Consider the following 20,603-nt stretch of genomic DNA (forward strand, 5'->3'; position numbering starts at 1 on the left):
GTCATTGTGACTCTTCCCTTGTCCATCCTCCTCCGGAATTAGGGTCCCAGCCAACAGGGTCTGTGTCTTTTTTTTTTTTTTTTAAGAATTTTTTATCTGGGGGCTGGCACTGTGGTGCAGTGGGTTAACGCCCCGGCCTGAAGTGCCAGCATCCCATATGGGCACCGGTTCGAGTCCTGCCTGCTCCTCTTCCGATCCAGCTCCCTGCTATGGCCTGGGAAAGCAGCGGAAGATGGCCCAAGGATGCACCCATGTGGGAGACCCAGAGGATGCTCCTGGCTCCTGATTTTGGATCGGCTCAGCTCCAGCCATTGTGGCCATTTGGGAAGTAAATCAGTGGATAGAAGACCTTTCTCTCTCCCTCTACCTCTCTGTGTAACTCTTTCAAATAAATAAAATTTTTTAAAAAAGATTTATCTGAAAAGCAGAATTATAAAGGCAGAGGCAGAGAGAGAGAGGTCTTCCAACTGCTGGTTCACTCCCCAAATGATTGCAATGGCCAGAGCTGGGCCGATCTGAAGCCAGGAGCCAGGAGCTTCTTCCAGGTATCCCACATGGTTGCAGGGGCCAAGAACTTGGGCCATCTTCCACTGCTTTCCCAGACCACAGCAGAGAGCTGGATCAAAAGTGGAGCATCCGGGACTCGAACCGGTGCCCATATGGGATGCCAGCAGTGCAGGTGGAGGCTTTACACGCTCTGTGTCTTTTTACCTTTGTGCCCCTGGAACTAGGCGGTGTTCATCACAGCTGGGCTTAATGAATGAGTGAGCAAACATGTCAACGGTTGGTTTTATGTGGAACACAACACAGAAGCCTGCTCACAACTCCTGGGGGAATGTTTCCCTCACTTCTGAGACGCAGAGGACTCAGCGAAATCCATAGTGTCAGAATCCAAAGACCATGGCGCCAAAGAATGGCGTTCGATTTTGAAATGTCTTTAGAAGTTTCGCCAAACGGAATAAGGGCTTTGAAAAGGGGGTGGGGATGAAGAAGCAGAGGATGAGGACAGCGGACGAGAGAGAAGCTGAAACCCAGGGAGCAGTCCTGAGGGCTCCTTGGAAGGGATGCTTGTGAGCAGAGCTGGTGAGAGCGAGTCACGGCACTGATTAGGTAATTGACAGTCTAATCAAAGATGATTTCCAGGAGTTAACCAGAACCACAGGACTAATAGCCGGCAGGAACAGGGTATAAACAAATAACCAATAATTAAGAGCCATTTTATTGTCAGTACTGACTGTGGTACAATTGAAACACTCAGAAGGAAAATCACAAGAATCCACAAAAGGACAGATTCAGAGCAGCGCAGGGGGACATGGTATCTACAATAGAAAATCATTTGGTGGGATTGACTTCTCTCTGCCCAGCTGTAAAAGACGAACGAAAAGTCGATACCTATAGAGCATGTTTGAATTACGCTAAGACTTAAAAAAAAATTGATTGTATTGCAGAGTTTCCCGAGGACCGCACAACTAGCCCGGACTTTATGCTGTTTCTCTTGGTCGTGGCGTCCTTTGCCATCACTCTGCGACCTCCAGCGTGGCTGACTCATCTCATCCCAAGTGAGCGGGCGATTCTTGGTCGTCGCTGTCAGTGCTCGGATCGGTAGGTGGGAAAAGTCTCTGTTCTGTGCAGCTTCAGAGGGCTGGTGACATCTTTTCCAAAAGGAACGGAAAGGCAACAGTTAGTTCCAGAAAAGCCCACGATCAAATTAGCCAGTAACATGAATAACTCACATACTCATGACGGGGTTTTCTTCCCCAAGGCCACTCACAGAGCTAGGCAGGAGTCTTGACAGATTACATGATTCACATGGCATTTTCAGGGGGTCTTACACTAAGCTATGGTCAGTCCATTAGCAGTTGTTTTTCCCTGCATCAACCCCTACGCCCAGGGTGTTGAGGGAAATGAAACTATAACACAGGACTATGGGGCCAGTGCTGTGGCATAGCGGGTAAAACTGTTGCCTGCAGTGCTGGCATCCCATATGGGTGCTGGTTCGAGTACCAGCTGCTCCACTTCTGATCCAGCTCTCTGCTATGGCCTGGGGAAGCAGTAGAAGATGTCCCAAGTCCTTGGGCCCCTGCACCCACGTTGGAGACCTGGAAGAAACTCCTGGCTCCTGGCTTGGAATCGGCACAGCCCCAGCCATTGCGGCCAGTTAGGGAGTGAACCAGCGGATGGAAGACCTCTCTCTGTCTCTACCTCTCTCTCTCTCTCTCTCTAAACACACACACACACACGCACACAGGAATAGAGGAGCTAGCTCATGGTCTGGACACTCTGGAAAACTGATCAGCAATAAGATACTTGTTATGCTTACACTTGAACCATCTTGTTGTATCTATAAAGAAGGATTGTCTTTTAACTTTGCATAATTATAAGGCAGAGAGAATGAGAGAGACAGATGAGAGAGAGATCGAGAGAGAGAGAGGAGCGAGCGTCTATCCACTGATTCACTCCCCAAAAGCCTGCAACAGCCAAGACTGGGCCAGGTCAAAGTCAGGAGCCAGGAGCTCCATCTGGGTCTCCCACGTGAGCAGCAGGGACTGAGCACTTGGGTCATCTGCTGCTGTCTCACAGGTGCACTAGCGGGGAGCTGGCTGGGGAGGGGAGGAGCCTGCACTTGAATCAGCGCTCTGAGACAAGATGCGGCATCAGTGCTTTAACCCATCCCAAGAAGGACTTAACAAAACCCATTTGGCATTTATTATTTCAGGTTTAGCTCCCAAATCAAGCAACATCAAGAAAGCCACGGAGACGGCAAACAAGGCACTATCCACCTCTGTTATGGCGCGACACAGGGGTTAGCAAACGTTTTCTATAAAGTGCCTGGCCTGCATAAGGCAGCATGAGTGATATGTGGTGAGTGGGCATGGATGTTCCAATAAAACTTTATTCAGGAAAACAGCAGACTGGACTGCCCAGAAGCACAGCTGGCCAGTTTTGTAGACCTACTCCCTTGACTGTAAAAAACCAAGCGGTTTGACTGCCATCTGCTGGCTGAGATAGTGGTTGCATTATCCAGGACCTACTTCTGGTAGGGAGATCAAACAGGACTGGGTGACCAAGGCAGCTGTCCTCGGCTGTGCCTGGTTTTATTCGTAGCATTTTATCCCGCCATGCCTTCATAACCAAATGCAAAAATCAAGCGGTCAGAAGACACAGGGGGACAGGACTGAAGCCAAGTGGAGCCTGCGTGCTGGTCCACGTGTGTTCACAAGGAGGCTGCTTTCAAACTCTGGACCCTGGTGGTGTGCCCTTGGGACTTCAGTTGGCCCTGGCCATAGCCCACCCTCCATGAGAGTCCCAGGAGACCTCCTGGAAGAAGTCAGGTGAGGAAGCACACAGCTGCTGTCTCATCGTCCACTTCTCTGGGAAGTAAACATTTGCTTTGCCCTCCCCAGCATGTGGCTGAGAGCCAAAGAAAGCAGAAGGGACTCTGGGACCTGTGGAGCCTTCTGGAAGCCACTATGGGCCCAACCCCCAAACAGAAGCAAACAAAAGAGGAACTTGGGTTTGGAGATTCACAAGCCTCCAATCCAAACCAGAATATAAAAAGGATTCATCCAGTCGTACAGGTCCTAGGACACAGTGGCAGTGGTTATTATTAGAAAAGTCTTCAATGTAAAGTCTCCCAAATGATGAGAAATCATTTCTTCCAAACTCCCAGTTTGAAGATACATTCTATTCACTTTCCAACACACACACACACACACACACACACACACGCACACACGCACACACGCATACACACACACACACACACACACACACTATGTGGTAGAGCAGAGATGGTGAGCCTTGTTACCTCCAGGGGCCATGTGAGTATTTATAACATCATTCATGGTCCATACAAAAATTATCAACTTAGAAATTAGCCTGCTCTAGGGATTGAATTTCAAGTCCCTGCTGTGGTTGCCTTGGCAGCCAGACCAAATGATTTTGCAGGCCTTACACCCAGGTGTAGAGAAGTGGTTTTAATGGGTTGCAGTACTGTAAGTACAAATCTCCATCTGTCTTTAACAAAGTCTGATCAAATGCCCTGCAGGAAGCAGGCAGGGCACAATAGTGTTGATGCAAAATCCAAACCTCAGTCAAGTGCACAGCCCTCGCCTGCACCTGCAACGGTAGCTCCTTAAACTCTATGAGTTCGCAAGCAAAGTGACTGCATCCACGCGGGTTCAGTCAGGGGAAAACGGCTTCCAGCACAGTGGCTGGCGCCTCGTTCGAGCTCGGTTTGACTGCTGTGTTTTGCTGAAGGAAGGGCAGGGATGGAAGGACTTTCCCGGCACGGACTTGCGGTGCACATGAAGCTCACAAGCTGGTATGGCCGTGACCCCATGTGGGCCCAGACATTCTCTGGACTACACAGGTTCCCCCAACATCCAGGCTCTCAGGTCACTGTTTACATTGCTGCAAACTTCCCACATAGGTATCAGTTTCTCTGTTCTCTTAGCAAAACTGCAAGACATACTGGCCCCATATTCTGCCACCACCTGGCTGGCTAGAGGTGGCTGCAGGGCACCGTCGGCCGAGGACCTGTGCCTCTCCCACACTCACGAGGCCCCAGGCCACTCCAGTCCCGACCTCCTTCTTGTTCATGCCTTGCCCAGCCCCTGTGGACCTGTGAGCTTGGGACCCTGGCTGACCTGTCACACACACACACACACACACACACACGCCATATGTCCTCACTTCTTAATCTTGGCTGCTGCACACACAATATATGTGACCACCTTGGAATTAATCTTTCAAAAGTAATGTTAGTAACTTCCAAGTAGCCACCTGCTCCCAGAATCCATCATCCTTGAAGCAAACACTGGAGGCGCACAGGCTGACGTCTAGGCATTTCGGCACCAGGGATTTCCTCCCATGCATGAGCTCCTCTGCTGGAAGAAAGAGCTCCAGGCCAGGAGTCACAACACTGCCACTTCCTCTGCCCGCTGGTCTGGTGTCCTTGGGCAAGCGTTGACCCGCAAAGGCCTCAGGTTCTTGCTTCATTGCAATAGAGAGGACTGTCCTACTCTCGCCAGCAGAACCAAGCAAGGCAATGTGGCACATGCCTGGCACAGAGACACGCACACCTAGGACCCCCCCCCCCCTCGGTTTCCTAGCTGTTTGGTCACAGGGTGCCTATTTTTGGCTTGATTTTTTTGTTACAAGTGATGCTATCCGCCCAAGCAGTGCCAGCAGCAACAGTGTAGCAATGGAGCATCTTGTGCACAAGGCGGAGATTCCCACAATGGTAACGGAGAGAAGGACATGAGTCCGAGGGGAGCACTGTGCTGAGACCACACTCCGAGCTTGTGTGCGCTGGCCTCAGGGCTGGCAGTTGCTTGCACTCAAATATGCATAAAATCTGACACTGTCACACCTTGGTCCTTCTTTCCATCACACTCCTAACAAGGAAATCTTAAGCACCTGGGACCATCACCCCAGCCACCTCATCACACCCTGTGCGCACCAGCCATGCAGCCTCTGTTCTGCTCTTTGAATGCCTGGATCTTTGCACTTGCTGATCTCTCTGTGGAGAATGTTTCTCCTCCACTCTCTCTATGGCTGCCTTTTCTAGACTTAACGTCTTAGGGTAAATGCTGAGGCTTCCAGTGCCCACATGTAATGAAGCCCCTTTCTCATTATTTCCCTAGAACCGACATCGGCCTCCACAACAATTTCACCTCCACTGTTACATGTACAGACTTGAAATTAAATAGGTTTTCTTAATTACTGTGACTCCCCTTGGGTCAGAAGACCCAGAAGGGAATACATGCCTGTCTCCAAGCCTTGTGTACGCCTGTCACTCACCAGCATGCATGGCATAAACATTTCTTTGCCAAGAAAATGAATGAGTGGGTGGATGAAGGAAAATGGATAAAAGCTTAACATCTTAACTCCTTAGAAGATATGTGTCAAATACACATCACCAGCCCTTCAAATTCTTGGATTCTTAGTGAAAATAAGCATAAAATACTCTATCAGGAGCAGTATTGAGATGCACATGGATTATGTATCTAGGTTTCTATGCAAAGCCTAGTGCACAATATGTCCTCTGAAAGTAGCTTCTAAATATTTGATATTAAAAATTTTAAATTATTTTTATTTATCTGAAAGGGAGAGAGACAGAGAAGAGAAAGTGGAGAAAAAGATATCATCCATCTATCACTCCTCAAATGCTTGCAACAGCAGGGCTAGAATAGGCCAAAGGCAAGAGCCAGCAACTCAATCCAGGTCTCCCACATGGGTGCTGGTGACCAAGCACTTGAACCATCACCTGCTGCCTCCCAGGGTGCACATTAGCAGGAAGCTGGAATCGGGAGTGGAGCTGGGACCCAAACCCAGACCCTCCTATATGGAATGTGCGTCCCAAGCAGTGTCTACACCACTGCACTGAACACCTGCCTCCAAAAGAGTAACTTTGTAACAGACACTCACTGGAGAGGTCCCGCCTCTCTTGGAAGGAACAAATCAGGGGCCTCAGCACTTTTCCGGCGGTGGGTTACTGTTGCTTCTATAAGCAAAGGAGAGAAAGGCTTTGTTTCTAATGATGCACTCTCTACTAGAGGACGTCTCAGAGCCTTGAAAGCACCGATTTGCAGCCTGGCACTCTAAGAAGAGAAATAAACATGTACCACTTTCCCCAAACCTGCTTGACACGATATGTTTTCTGAGGGCAGGGGAGCTCTCTACCAGGGCTAGAACGCCACAGAACATCAGGAGACACCACTCCTGTTGTTTTATCCATGTCCTCCTAAAAGAATCCTAGGTCTGGTGCAGTGTTCAATATAAACTCCCTGAACGCTTCACTTTCATTAGTTCTTCAAATTTTCATGATAAACCTCCCTCAGGTGCAGCCTGCAGACCTGCCTTGCTGTAGAAGACAATTTCTATGAAAACTGGAAAAGGCATCGGGAGAGGCCATGAAGGGAGATTCATCCAAGTGGCCGGATCACAACCGCAGTGATAAAGTGATGATTTCACAATCAACCAGCAGGGGGCATTCTAGGACTAAATTTGGGGAGGAGCTGACCATTTCTCCAATCAGTTTGACGACGTCCCCGGGAAGGGTCTGTGTGATTTCCAAGATTAACCTCCAGCTCTGCCAAGAAAAGCCAGCCTGGACTCTATCACACACAGTAGTGAACTGGCTGGAAGAATTACAACGCACGAACACCAGCAAAACAAGCCTGCGTCACAGGCACACAGAGTAACCCGGGCACGTGATTTTCCCAATTTCTTTTGGTTTCTAGGAGTGAATGAACTCATTTTCCCAGGTTCTGGTTATGCAAATAACCACCCTTGATAAGGAAGATAATGTTAGGTAGGTAGTGTGTAAGCATCTTTTACTTTCCATAATTATTATTTATCTTATAGTTTATTTTAAAAGTATAACCAGTAGTTATAGTAGAGGAAGTAAAATATATTTTTATTTTAAAAAAGACATTTAAATAAAAGAGACTAAATAAAATTGAAAATGGTTTAAGTACTGGGTATATGTTATATACCTATTGCTACCAGCAGTAATTATTAGCAATAATCTCAGTCACATGTATATGGCAAAAAATGATATCGCAAAAATTACAAGATTTTCCAATTTGAAAGGGGAATAAGTGGTATTCACGACAACCTGATCCAGCCCAACTCTGCAGCTGTCTTGGGAGGGAAAGTCTTTGTCCACCCCTCATCAATTCAGCCAGCTACTCAGCCACTCAGACGGGCACTGGGGATCTATTTGTGCAGCGTCTGCTGTGTGCCAGGCTCTCAGTGAACAGAGCACGGAGTCAGATAGACTAGAGATAAATACCACTGACACCGTCTTAACGTAACACGCTCTCAACGAATGCTAATGGAATGACTTCTCCATGCGAGGGGCGGGAGGGTGACATGGGTAAAAAGGGCCACAGCTCTCCTGCCCTCCTGAACAGCGTTGCTTCCTGGAAGAGCCAGACACAAGTCAGCAGCCACATAATTAAGCATGAGATAAAGGCAGAGAGGGGCCAGGCAGGAGGGAGCGTCACCAGCTTCCCCGCACAAGGGCAGTGATCAAGTGATCAATGCCACCCTAGTTATCATAAAGTGAAAGGTGGCCCGCAGCCAGGGGGCTCTGGAGGGGAGACCCCAGGTGGGCAGGAGATAACTAGCCCAGGGGAAAGGGCACAGCATTGGGGAATAGAGAACCAAAACAAAGGACTGAAAGGAAGCTGGTGTGACCCGGCAGAGTAGCACTGTTTTCTGTGATCACTCCTGCATTCTTGCTTTTGTTTATTCAGCAAAGATCTGCTTGCAAAGAGCAGGTGCAGCCCATGCATACTCTCTCAAGGCCAGGGATCCTGCACCCCATCTGCTCAGTGTTCACCAAGGATTCTCCACACAAGGTGAGTGATTTATTAGTTACTGATTTATAAACTGTATATACCCTTGCCTTGACCCTGTCTAGGGTTTGCTACAAGTATACACTGCTACACCCCAGGACCCAGGATGTCAGCAAAGAAGGGCCCAAGAGCCTACCTTGCAAACAACTCCCCCCAAGACATGGTGGTGGGCGAAAATATCTGAGAATCAGGCTCTAGAGATGAAGTGTCCCGTGTCCTGACGCCTTGATGGGAGTCGAGCCTCTGGAGCAGGGGGCTGGCCAGCAAGATGTGCAACAGCAGTTTGAGCTGAGCCCCGCCCCCAGAGCTGCCGCCCAGTGGGCGGCGCTTACCTTGCAGGCGGTAGAGCTGCCCGGTGCTGTGCTGCCGGGTGATGTGCTGCCAGTAGGCGCTGCGAGGCAGGGGCACCATGGTGCTCAGGGAGGCGGCTCGCTCACTCATCTTCATCTGGAGCTGCAAAGGGAAGAGAGGTGCATAAGCAACGCTGCTCTGAGACTGACCGGGGAGCCGCCGGGAGAGCAGGGCGGCGGAGCAGCAAGGAGCTGGCCTGCCCCCAAATCCAGACACATTTCCAGTGGTGATGGCTGGAACGAACTCCATTCTACCGCCCACTGGCAACATGCACTGAGTTTCCTTTGACAAACTTCTATTCGGCTCCATGCCTCTCGCCGTGGTGGCAGAGCTCACCACAGTAGCCAGGGTTGGGATGGTGACTCAAGCCAGGCCAACAAGACTCAGTCCCTGAGACCCTTTCTAAGACTTCGTGGAAGAGAAAATTGCTGGAGGCAACTTAAGTCCAGGGCCTGTTATGTTCATCGCGCTATCTCCAGGGTATAGAAAACTCACTGGTGCATAGTAGGTGTGCAAGAAATACTTGCTCAACAGAATCAATGAGCATTGTGAGTGGTCACTGGGCACACAGCAGACACGATGGCAGTCTGTCTCGGAGAAGGCGACAGTGGTTGGACGCCACTCGGAAGAGGATGACCAGGAAAGCAGAGGGAGGCTCTCACCAGCTCCCCTGAGACCTGGATCCCACCTGAAACCAGAGGGCAGCCCCAGACCTTTCCATTATATGAGCCGTTATTTCTTTTTCACCAATTTGGATATTTATAACATCATTCACAGACCTTACAAAACGATCAACTTAAAAATGAGCCTGCTACAGTTACTGAATTTTGAGTCCCACCTGTGGTTGCCCCAGCAGGGCCAGACCCAGTGACATCTCACACCCCTGGAGGATGGACTGGATGGGTAGAATAAAAGGAAGAGGAAAATGAGGAAGTGGTAAGCATGGGAGGGCCGGGTGAGCAGCCCTGCAGTGCCCTGTCCTCTGAGCCCAGTCTCAGCCATTGTTGTGCCATGGTTTTACTGTGCCATTGCACAAGAAGTGACTATTGGCAACATTTGATTTCCTGGACACTTGAATATCAAGTCATGCCCCTCAGTCTTCTGAAATGCACTCACAAATATATAGATTTGTACAAGATTTTCACTGGGATGTAATTTGCAATGAGCGAAAATGAGCTAACTGAAGTATCCCTCAATCGAGGCCTGGTTAATTGCACAGGATAACCCAAGGATGGAAGACTGACACCAACAGAAAGGAAGCAGTTCCACCTCCTGCTGTGAAGGAAACCCAGTGGGATGCAGAAACCAGCCCCAGCACAATGCCATTTTAGCTGCTCGCATGGAAAACAGTTGCGTTCAACGCCTACCCATTTGGATTGTGGCAGTACTTGATGCCTACTTCATCTTGTCTAGCACAAAATAAGGAAAGGACAAAAATGGAGATGGTGATGATGGCTACAAATTGCAATGCTCATATAAAGAACTTTTTTTTTTTTAAGAAATTCCTCCTGCTACACATGTTGTCAACCTGGCAGCTTAAGGCATACTCTCTGTACATAGCTCACTAAAACCAAAATAATATGCAGCTTCATACGCCAGAGAACAAAACACAGGGGCAGATTGAGGAGAGTTGACTTGAACAAAGGGGCCGGTGCTGTAGCGTAGCAGGTAAAGCCTCCATCTGTGATGCCAGCATCCCATACGGATGGCCCAAGTGCCTGGGTCCTTGCACCTGTGTGGGAGATCCAGAAGAAGCTCCTGGCTCCTGGCTTCCGATTGGCCCAGCTCCGGCCATTGCGGCCATTTGGGGAGTGGATGGAAGATCTTTCTTTCCATCTCTCCCTATCTAACTCTGCTTCTCAAATAAATAAATAAATAAATACTAAAAAGAAAAAAACTTGGACAAAAGATTAAGATTAAAGCAAATCACCACAAAGGTCATTTCATCTACATGTGTTACATTCACTATTGCTGAATTGCCGTCCCTGTCAAAACAGCAAAGTGACCAAAACATGACCAAGATGGAATTAAACACTAGGCTGCATCAGGACTGTTTTCTTGTTTCTAAAAGTGTCCTCTTAGATTAACTAGTCAAAAAGTCAATCACTAAGTAGAGAAATTCTGTAGCTATTTTTATGGGTGAAAGAGAGAGAAATAGAGAAAGGAAGGGAGGAAGGAGGGAGGGAGGAAAGAGAGAGGGAGGCAGAGGAAGGACGGAGGGCAGAAGGGCATTTGCTGGTGGCTTCAGGTGACATTCAACCTCATTTACATGAATGCAAGAAAATTAAGGGAAGAAGAGAACCAGGTTTAAGGTACGGGTTATTTGATTTTCTTAATATGAAGAGATTAGATGTAATACAATAAAAAGTCAATATAAGAAAGACACTTGGGGAATGGCAGTCACTTCAAATTATTCACCACTTGCAAAATACAGGAAGGCAGTGCGGCATGATTTGGTTGTATTTTTAGAAGGCTTATTTAGGGAGAGAGTGAACTGACACCAGCGCCGTGTTTTGCAGCGAACAGTACAAAGCCTGGCTCTCATTTCCTCCTGAATCCTTGAAAGACTATCTAATTTACGAAAGCAGCATTTTAATTGCCTTTGGAGAAAAATGACAAGAAAAGCCTTCGGTTGGCTCAGGGTCTGAGAGAAGAGTCCTGGAGAAGACTTGGGACGTCGTTGGGTGGAATCAAGCGGGGGAGACTGTCCCAGTATCTATCTCTGTGAGCCGCACTCGTCCCTGATAGGAGCAACAGGGCAGAAGTGCGCAGTGCTCTGGACAGCACCAGCGGAAGCACCCACTGGGCAGAGGCTACAACTGGGGAAGCTGCAGCAGCAGAGAGCCTACCTGGAATTAAAACAATCAAACACTTTCACCTAGTTTGATTTTTTTGTTACAATAAATACAATATTTCCACCTTAAGCAGTAAAAATGCAAACAGGATTGTAAAGTCTGGGGACTTTGGCTCTAACATGACACTGCCGTTCCTGAAAACCCTCCCATGGACACAGCTGTGCGGAAAGTCAGGTTGCGGGAAGCCCACTCAACACGGATGCCCATCTACAACCACAGTCACCGTCCCTTTGCTGGGTAGGCTGGAGCCCCGTGAGGCAGGAGGCTAACTCGAGGTTACCAAAAAGTGCAGGAAAATGCTTGGCTGGAAATGTTGGTTTGAGGAAATCCAGGTGACACAGGCAGAGGCAAAGGCCAGTACCAGTGGCCACATCGCCACATGAGCCACAGGTGAGCTGGCAGCACAGGGCTGGGCACACAGCCATAGTGAGAGGGACCCTCAGACCCATGGGCACTGCTCTTGGACAGGGCCCTGCCTGGCAGGAGCTTATCAAGGACTTGTCCCTTCCAGCCGAAGGTGACAACTTCAGTCCTGAGAACGTGGGCTTCCCTAGCCTAGGAAAAAGCACTTACGGACAGGCACAGCGTCAGTGTGGTGAGGAATCCTCAGGCATGTCCCTGAGCTCAGTGGGAACAGAAGCAAACTGTCTTCCTAAAGTGCCTGCATATGATTTCAGACCCACAGCAATACCCTACCAGCCTATGTCCTTGAATTCTGTAAAGAACACTAACAACTGGGGCCGGGGCTGTGGCGTAAAGGGTAAAGCCACCACCTGCAGTGCCGGCATCCCATATGGACACTGATTCGAGACCCGGCTGCTCCACTTCCGATCCAGCTCTCTGCTAGGAGAGCAGTAGAAGATGGCCCAGGTGCTTGGGTCCCTGCACCCACATGGGAGACCGGGAGGAAGCTCCTGGCTTCTGTGTTCAAATTGGCCAAGCTCTGGTTGTTGTGGCCATTTGGGGAGTGAACTAAAAGATGGAAGACCCCTCTCTCTTTCTCTGCCTTTGCCTCTCTATAACTCTTTCAAAAAAAAATACTAACAACAACAACAAAACTCACAAACCATCTGTATTGCTTGCCTGCAGATGTCAGGGAAATTTAACAGGATCATGGGCTGTGGGAGTTGGAGGGACCACAGGGGCATCTGCCCAGTCTCCTGAGTTAACGAACCGGGAATCCTAGGCCACCTAGCAAATCAGAAGCACTGTTCACCCAAGGCTGAATGCTTGCTGAAACTTCAGTCCAGGATAATGAACACAGCCATCGCTGGCCGTGGGGGGACATGGTAATAAGATGCTGGTTCCACTCTCCTTTGCTACTCAAGTGAGAAACACAAGGACTCAGGAAGATACGCTTGTGCACAGATGTACAACCATTCAGGACAGTCCTACAGCAGAGGGCTGTGACTCTATACACTTGTTCCCTCTGTCAGCAGTGTCACCTAAGATCCCACTAAGACCAGGCTTCAGGAAAGTCTAAGAGATGACTCCACCTTCCCACTAAACAGCCGGGATACATGCAGGTCTCTTCCTAACCCAGCCTACGTGAGTTCTGCTGCTGCCCAGAGACTTGATATCTCAGAGAAATCTCAGAGAAATCCATCAACCTACATACTTGATCCGGGTCTGAACAGACAAAAAGCACCTTGCTGCCAGGCAAGTGGAGCCGACAGTGGGCCAGGAGATCCCAGCTACAGTCTGAGCTACAGTCTGAGCTACAGCCTAAGCTACAGTCTGAACTAGTCTAAGCTACAGTCTAAGCTACAATCTGAGCTCTGCTCCACCTGAGCTGTTTGCACTGCATTGTCTGTTTTCTGGTGGCATTGAGAATGACAATGAAAGTAAACACAAATTAACAAAAAGGAGTGAAACTTTGATACATAGTACCATATATATGAGCCTGAAAACTTGGTGTTAGATGGAAAAGCCAGCTACCAAAGACCATATATTATACTATTCTGTCGATCTGAAATGCTTCAGATAGGCAAATCCCTGGAGGGAAAAAGCAGATCAGTGCTTGGCTGACTATTACGTGTTTCGCAGATTATTTTAAAAAGCATGACGTCAGGATTAGGGATGTCCACATCCCATATCTGAGTGCTGAGTTCAGATCTGGCTTTGCTCTGGATTGAGTTCCAGCTCCTGGCTTCCAGTCAACCTGCTCCTTGTCATTGTGGGTATTTGGGGAAGTGAATGAGTGGCTGGGAGATAGCACTATTTGTCTCTCTTCCTCTCAAATACATCCACAATTTTTTTAAAAACTGAAATGACACGATGAATCACTGGGTGGCTACTTCTGGCCAAATGGTTCCAGGGGGAGGTAACATTTAAAGGGAGACCTGAGGGGAAACCTTGTTAGCATAGTCTCAACAGTACGATAAGAGCCCTCTTAAAATCCCCTAATATTCACAGTGAACAGGAGGCTCATGACAAGGTCCCACCTCATAATGATGAGAAAATCAGATCAACCCTCTTGGGAGAGAAAATAATTCTAATGACCAGCCCACTCTGCATAGCTTGTTCGTTGGAAAAGAAAACCGATTGCTGTGCCCCTGTCCCCAGTGCTGTTGACGCAGGGTTGATTTTTGTTCTTCACAGGCAGTGGGCTGACACTACTTGCTGCCAGAGCTCATCTTTTAAGAGCCTGGGACAGGAGTGGGAGCCACGGCAGGGCTCGGCCACAGCGCTGCACTACACAGCCCTTCTCTGGACTCCAGCTGTTTGCACTGCAGAGTACCGTGTTTTGCTGTGGGGAGCAACTCGGACTAGACTAAGTTACTGGAATTAAGACTTATTCTATGCATCTGCTCTCCCACAATATGGCGCTGGGAGAGGAGGAAACAGCTTCTACGCAACTGCCTCTTGCCAACTTGAGTGATGACCTCCAGGAGCTGATCCTGCTCCTGATTGGAGGAGAGCAGCGTACTTGGCGTGTGGGCAGCCGAGTTGGGATTGGCGGAAGAGGACTATAAAGGAGGAGAGAGACAACATGCACCAGGAACATCTAAGGGGAACATCTATCTGAAGGAACACCTGTGCAGCCCCCGAGAGAGCCGGCCGGCGGTGTGCCGCTCCCCCGCGGAAGTGGGGAAAGTGGCTAGGGGGAACCGCCCTTCCACGGAGGTGGAAGGGACGGTAGCCAACCCAGGAAGAACCAGCAGCAAACCCGGGGAGGGCCGAGCAGATGAAAGAACAGCGCAGGGTCCTGTGTCGTTCCTCCACGAAGACGGGGAGCGACATTTGCGAAGTTGAACAGCACGGCAGGATGTAACTGTTTGCTAGCGCAGTCCATTGTGAACACCGTATGTCGAGTGTGTGACATCAGCCAGGGTCCATTCGCAGCAAGCACAAACCATCACAGTGGCAGAGATCCACACCTCAGGACCTCATTCTGTCCCTAGCAGACTTAATCCTCAGAGCAACTCAAGCAGGGTCTCTGCCAAGAGCAACTGTGCATTTGCAAATCACATGGTGATTTTCCACTCATTCAACCTGGACTGTGACACAGGGCTCAGAGGGGAGGCAGAAGCCACACCCGGATGCCTCCTCAACCTCAAAACCTTCCAAGGGTCATCCAAGCCTGAATTATTCTTGGTTTAAGACAAAATGTAAGGGCTGGCATTGTGGTGCAGGGGATTAAGCCTCTGCCTACAATGCTGGTATCCCATTTGACTCCCAGCTGCTCCACTTCCAATCCAACTCCCTGTTAATGCACCTGGGAAGGCAGTAGAAGATGGTCCAAGTCCTTGGGACCTTGTACCTGTGTGGGAGACCCAAATGGAGTTCCTGGCTTTGGCCTGGCCCAGCTCTAACTGTAGCAGCCATTTGTAGAGTGAACCCACAGATGAAAGATTGAAAGATCTTTCTCTGTCTTTCCCTCTCTTTCTGTAATACTGCCTTTTAAATAGATGAATCATTTTTTAAATGACAAATGCATACACACTAATTTTCTATGGAATTTTAAGCATAAAATGTGTTCAAAATTCGAGTCAGAAAGGACAACTCATTCCAAGAGAGAAAGAGGAAAACTGGGTTCCCAATGGAAGCAGCCTGGGGATAATTTCTTTCTCCCATCGCACTCCAGGCTCAGTTGTCTCATCCCTACTGCCCTACATTCCTGGATGTTCTCCAGCAGGTTCCTGAATGATGCCTTCAGATTCTGCCTCTGTTCTCCCTGTGAGAAAAATACTTGAAAACATAATCCACCTGTGCTCTCTGCGTCCAGGGTCCACAGCTCTCCAACGTTAGCAAACACCACCTGAAGGGGTCATTACAATGCACTTCTCCAGCCCCAGCCCCAGCCCCAGAAGAGTGCATTTCTAACAAGTTCCCAGATGGTTCTGCTCTTACTGGTCCAAGGACCACAGTTAAAGAATCACTGTCTTACACTGTTGATAACCTCTGGATCCATCACTCTAGGAAGAGTTCCCACTGTGGTAAGAGCTCAGACTTCAGAGGCAGAAAAATCCAAAGAAGTCTGGGATCTGCCACTCACAAGGAGTCATACGACCAGACTTGCCACTTGACGTCCTATTAAGCCCTTTGCAGCTTTGCCAATTGCAAAAGAAAGAAGGGGCCGGCGCTGTGGTATAGAGGGTGAAAGCCCTGGCCTGGAGTACCAGCATCCCATATGGGCACCGGTTCTAGTCCCAGCTGCTCCACTTCCCATCCAGCTCTCTGCTGTGGCCTGGGAAAGCAGTGGAAGGTGGCCCGAGTGCTTGGGCCCTGCACCTGTGTGGGAGACCCAGAAAGAAGAAGCTCCAGGCTCCTGGCTTCAGATCGGTGCAGCGTTGGCCATTGTGGTCATTTGGGGAGTGAACCAGCAGATAGAAGACTTCTCTCTCTCTCTATCTCTGGCTCTACAGCTCTCTGTAGCTCTGTCTTTCAAATAAATAAAATTAATCTTTAAAACAAAAAAGAAAAAGAAAGAGAAGAGTTCTTCTCTTGCAGCTGCTTCCTGGGATACACATGACACATGGTGGGGTCCTACTATATAACATCAGCCCTGTATAGTGCTACTGTCTTTTTTTTTTTTTTTTTTTTTTACAGGTAGAATTATAGACAGTGAGAAAGAGAAACAGAGAGAAAAGTCTTCCTTCCGTTGGTTCACTCCCCAAATGGCTGCTACGGCCGGTGCTGCACTGATCCGAAACCAGGAGCCAGGTGCCTCCTCCTGGTCTCCCATGCAGGTGCAGGGGTCCAAGCACTTGGGCCATCTTCCACTGCCTTCCCAGGCCACAGCAGAGAGCTGGACCAGAAGAGGAGCAACAGGGACTAGAGCCCGGCGTCCATATGGGATGCTGGCGCCGCAGGCGGTGGATTAACCAAGTGAGCCACAGTGCCAGCCTGCTACTGTCTTTAACAAGAGTTTCTGATCAATGTCATTACAGAAACATTCACACTTTCTTTTATATCCTACGCAAGTGACACATGTTTCTGGCTCAAGGGAAGAAGCTTTAGAAATGTAAAACAAACAGAAAAGCAACACATACAATCAAACACGTACATAGGCTCAGAAAACAAATTTCAGCTTCTGATCCCAATCAGCATATGACAATGTGAGTGAGCCGGCAGTAAGATCCTACAATGAGGGGCTGGTGCTGTGGTGTAGTGGATAAAGCCATGCCTGCAATGCCGGCATCCCATATGGGCCCTGGTTCAAGTCTTGGCTGCTCCACTTCCGATCCAGCTTGCTGCTGTGGCCTGGGAAAGCAGTGGAAGATGGCCCAAGTCCTTTAGCCCCTGCACCCACGTGGGAGACCCGGAAGAAGCTCCTGGCTCCTGGCTTTGGATTGGCGCAGCTCCATCCACTGCAGTCATCTGGGGAGTGAACCATGGGATGGAAGACCTCTCTCTCTCTGCCTCTCTCTCTGTGTAACTCTGACTTTCAAGAATATAAATAAATCTTAAAAAAAAAAAAAATCTTACAATGGGCACACACAGCTGTGACACCTGGAAAACTGACTTCTAGGACTCATCTCCTGCTCAGGCTTCCCAAGTGGTCTGCTTTCAGATCACCAGCTTTCTCGCACACCAACATACAAAGCACAGAGCTATCTCAGGGCCTTGGCACAACTGGCCTTGGGGAAGCTTCATGGTTTGTCCTTCATCCTCACCCTCTGCTGCTTTACATGGTCATCTTCACAGCACCCAGCAGCTCTTAATCTGTGTTTACACGCTGCTTGCTGATTGGCTGCCTCCCTTCACAACAGTGGCGTAAACTCCTGGGGAATAAGGACTAGTTCCTGTTCTCTGCTGTGCTCCTGCTTCCTACGACAGGGCCTGACACAAAATCCGGTACGGTGGGCTCCACTTCTCTGCGCTTTTGCTCTCTGCGGTGTAAGTGAACCGCAGTCAGTCACAATCTAAAACAGTACATGGAAAATTAAAGAAATAAATAATTCCTAAGTGCCAAATAACTTTTACTATAGCACAAGTTACAACTGCTCTACTTTTTACCCGTTGTTGCTGTTGTTATCTTCCTGTGCCTAACATAAAGTTCATCTTAGAAAAAATACACATACGCAGGGGTTCAGTGTGATGCACACTTCCAGGCACCCACCAGGGACACTGGACTGTATCCTCCATGGATCAGCAGAGGACTGAACTCATATTTGTAGAAAGAATGGGTTTATTAATCAGTGGACATGTTTTACATCTCATAGGGAATCCATATTCTGCAAGGATGCAGAAGCATCTGGTAATGTGTTTCTGGGAATGTAAACAGGGTTCTGGAATGTCAAGCAGGGGGACTTCACAGAGGACATTCACGGGCACTGTCTGTAGTTTACACCGTATGCAAATGGAATCTTTTCATCTGAAAGCTTTATCTTGAGGTAATGCATTGCAAAGTACACCTTTCATTCAGTTTAAAGGTAAGGCTTTGAGTAAGGCTTTGAGGGAGAGTTAAGGACCTCACTATCCCAAGAACAGGCTCGTAGAAAAGAGAGATATTCCCCTTACAAACACTTCAGGGTTCTACATGTCCTCCTTCCAATCTTCAGCCCACCCCTCCCCCTTTGGTTAAGTTTGTTAAAAATGTGATTGAGAGGCTCAGAGAAAGACAGAGAGACCAAGCTTCTAATCACTGGTCCACATCACAGATGCCTGCAATGGCCAGGGCTGTGCTGGGGCTGAAGCCAAGAGCCAGGACTCAGTCCAGGTCTCCCATGGGGGTGACAGAAATGCAATTACTTGAGCCATCACTGCTGCTTCCCAGGGTCTGCGTTAGCAGGAAGCTGGAGTCAGGAGCCAGAGGTGGGGATTGAATCCAGGCACTCTCATACGGGACATGGGCATCTTAACCAGCAGGCAAATGTCCAGCCCCAGTCCAAACCCCTTTGGCTTTCTCTAAAAGACACTAGGGAAAAAAAAAAAAAAAAAAAAAAAAACACACACACAGAGGAAGTTAAAGGGAGACCAGAAAAGAATTCTTAAAGAAACAACCAATTTCAAATCTCAAACTCGAAAGAAGTAATTCATGAATAGTAAATATGTTTTGAACTTCATTTTAAAATGTTAAGTTTATTTTGATAAAATCCAGACCAAATGTTCTCCCTTTAAAGAGAACATGGTCTGAGAAAATAAACTTTCTAAGAAAGACTTTCAAAATCGAGCATGTGTAGCATCCTTGTGTAGCATGCAATCTATTTTCTAAGTCTGACAAATGTCTCTTTCCGAGGCTTAACAAATACCCTTGCGGCTGGAGCTGTGGTGTAGCAGGCTAAAGCCTCCACCTGTCATGCCAGCATCCCATATGGGCACCAGTTCAAGTCCCGGCTGCTCCTCTTCCTATCCAGTTCTCCGCTATGGCCTAGGAGAGCAGTGGAAGATGGTCCAAGTGCTTGTGTCCCTGCACCCATGTAGGGGATCTGGAAGAAGCTCCTGGCTTCTGGCTTCAGATCGGCTCAATTCCAGCCGTTGTGGCCATTTGGGGAATGAATCAGTGGATGGAAGACTTCTTTGTCTCTCCCTCTCTCTGTCTGTAACTCTACCTCTCAAAATAAATAACGAAAATATTTTAAAAGAATACTCTCATAAAGTTCTCACCAATGCATCGGGTGTGGTTTAGTGCTGGCGTAATTTATAAATACACTCGCCACATTCTTTGGGGCTCTTGTTGATGAATTTGGTTCATGTAATGAATACAAACTGGTTAAAACGTGAATCGCTATGCTAAGCAGCAGCAACGAACTCCTCTGGAACAGGGCCAGAGGCGGTGTCCAGCAAGGTTTGTAGTCTCCGAGAGGCCACAAATGGTTGATGAGAAGGGCCGGTTATCTCCAGGCGTGCAGGCACCAGCGGAGTGGTTCCTGCGCACTCTCCCTCCCACTAGCTTGGACAGGCACAACTGCCTTCGAGTTAAAGGAACAGTATTTTCACAATGGGATCTACTTTTCTCCAGTGAGAAAGCTTAACTTTACACTTCCCTCTAAATACACAAAACCTCATGAACACACACTGGTGCTATCCTCGTAATGACTGGTCAGTGACCCTATGATTAGACAAGCAAGAAACTGCGCCACTATTGACACTCTGTTCTCGGCACCAGGTTTTAGATCGTCTCCTGGGAAGCACAAAGCCCATGTGATGCCCTCCAACTCCTGCTTTAGTCCTTGTCTTCCTGAGACCGTCACACATCCCGAACACTCACACCATTGTTTTCCAGGGGCACTTTAGAGCAGTGGTTCTCACAGTGTGATTCTTGGACCAGCAATATCAGAGTCCTATTGAAAATGGGAATTCCAGGGGCTGGCACTGTGGTGCAGTAGGTTAATCCTCCACCTGCAGAGCCGGCATCCCATATGAGCACCAGTTCTAGTCCTGGCTGCTCCACTTCCAATCCGGCTCTCTGCTGTGGCCTGGGAAAGCAGTGGAGGATGGCCCAAGTCCTTGGGCCCCTGCACCAACATGGGAGACCGGGAAGAAGCACCTGGCTCCTGGCTTTGGATTGGTGCAGCTCCAGTCATTGCGGCCATCTGGGAAGTGAACCAACAGAAGGAAGACCTTTCTCACTGTCTCTCCC

The 20,603-nt window shown here is 48.7% G+C and overlaps 1 protein-coding gene across 4 annotated transcripts in view; it reads right to left on the reverse strand.

Annotated features, from left to right (window-relative positions):
• Window positions 1–1,196: 1,196 nt before the first annotated feature.
• The window catches only part of DOK5 (docking protein 5), a 159,778-nt gene continuing 140,371 nt past the window's right edge, over window positions 1,197–20,603 (reverse strand). For all 4 annotated transcript variants that reach the window (XM_008274150.4, XM_070051663.1, XM_008274151.4 and 1 more), the window contains exons 7-8: window positions 8,702–8,822; window positions 1,197–1,652 (exon numbers count right to left, since the gene is read on the reverse strand). In XM_008274150.4, the coding sequence (XP_008272372.1) occupies window positions 1,588–1,652; window positions 8,702–8,822 (186 nt within the window). In that variant the 3' untranslated portion in view covers window positions 1,197–1,587. The remainder of the gene's footprint in view (window positions 1,653–8,701; window positions 8,823–20,603) is intronic.

This window comes from Oryctolagus cuniculus, chromosome 11 (assembly GCF_964237555.1).
Source record: "Oryctolagus cuniculus chromosome 11, mOryCun1.1, whole genome shotgun sequence".
NCBI classification, from domain to species: Eukaryota; Metazoa; Chordata; class Mammalia; order Lagomorpha; family Leporidae; genus Oryctolagus; species Oryctolagus cuniculus.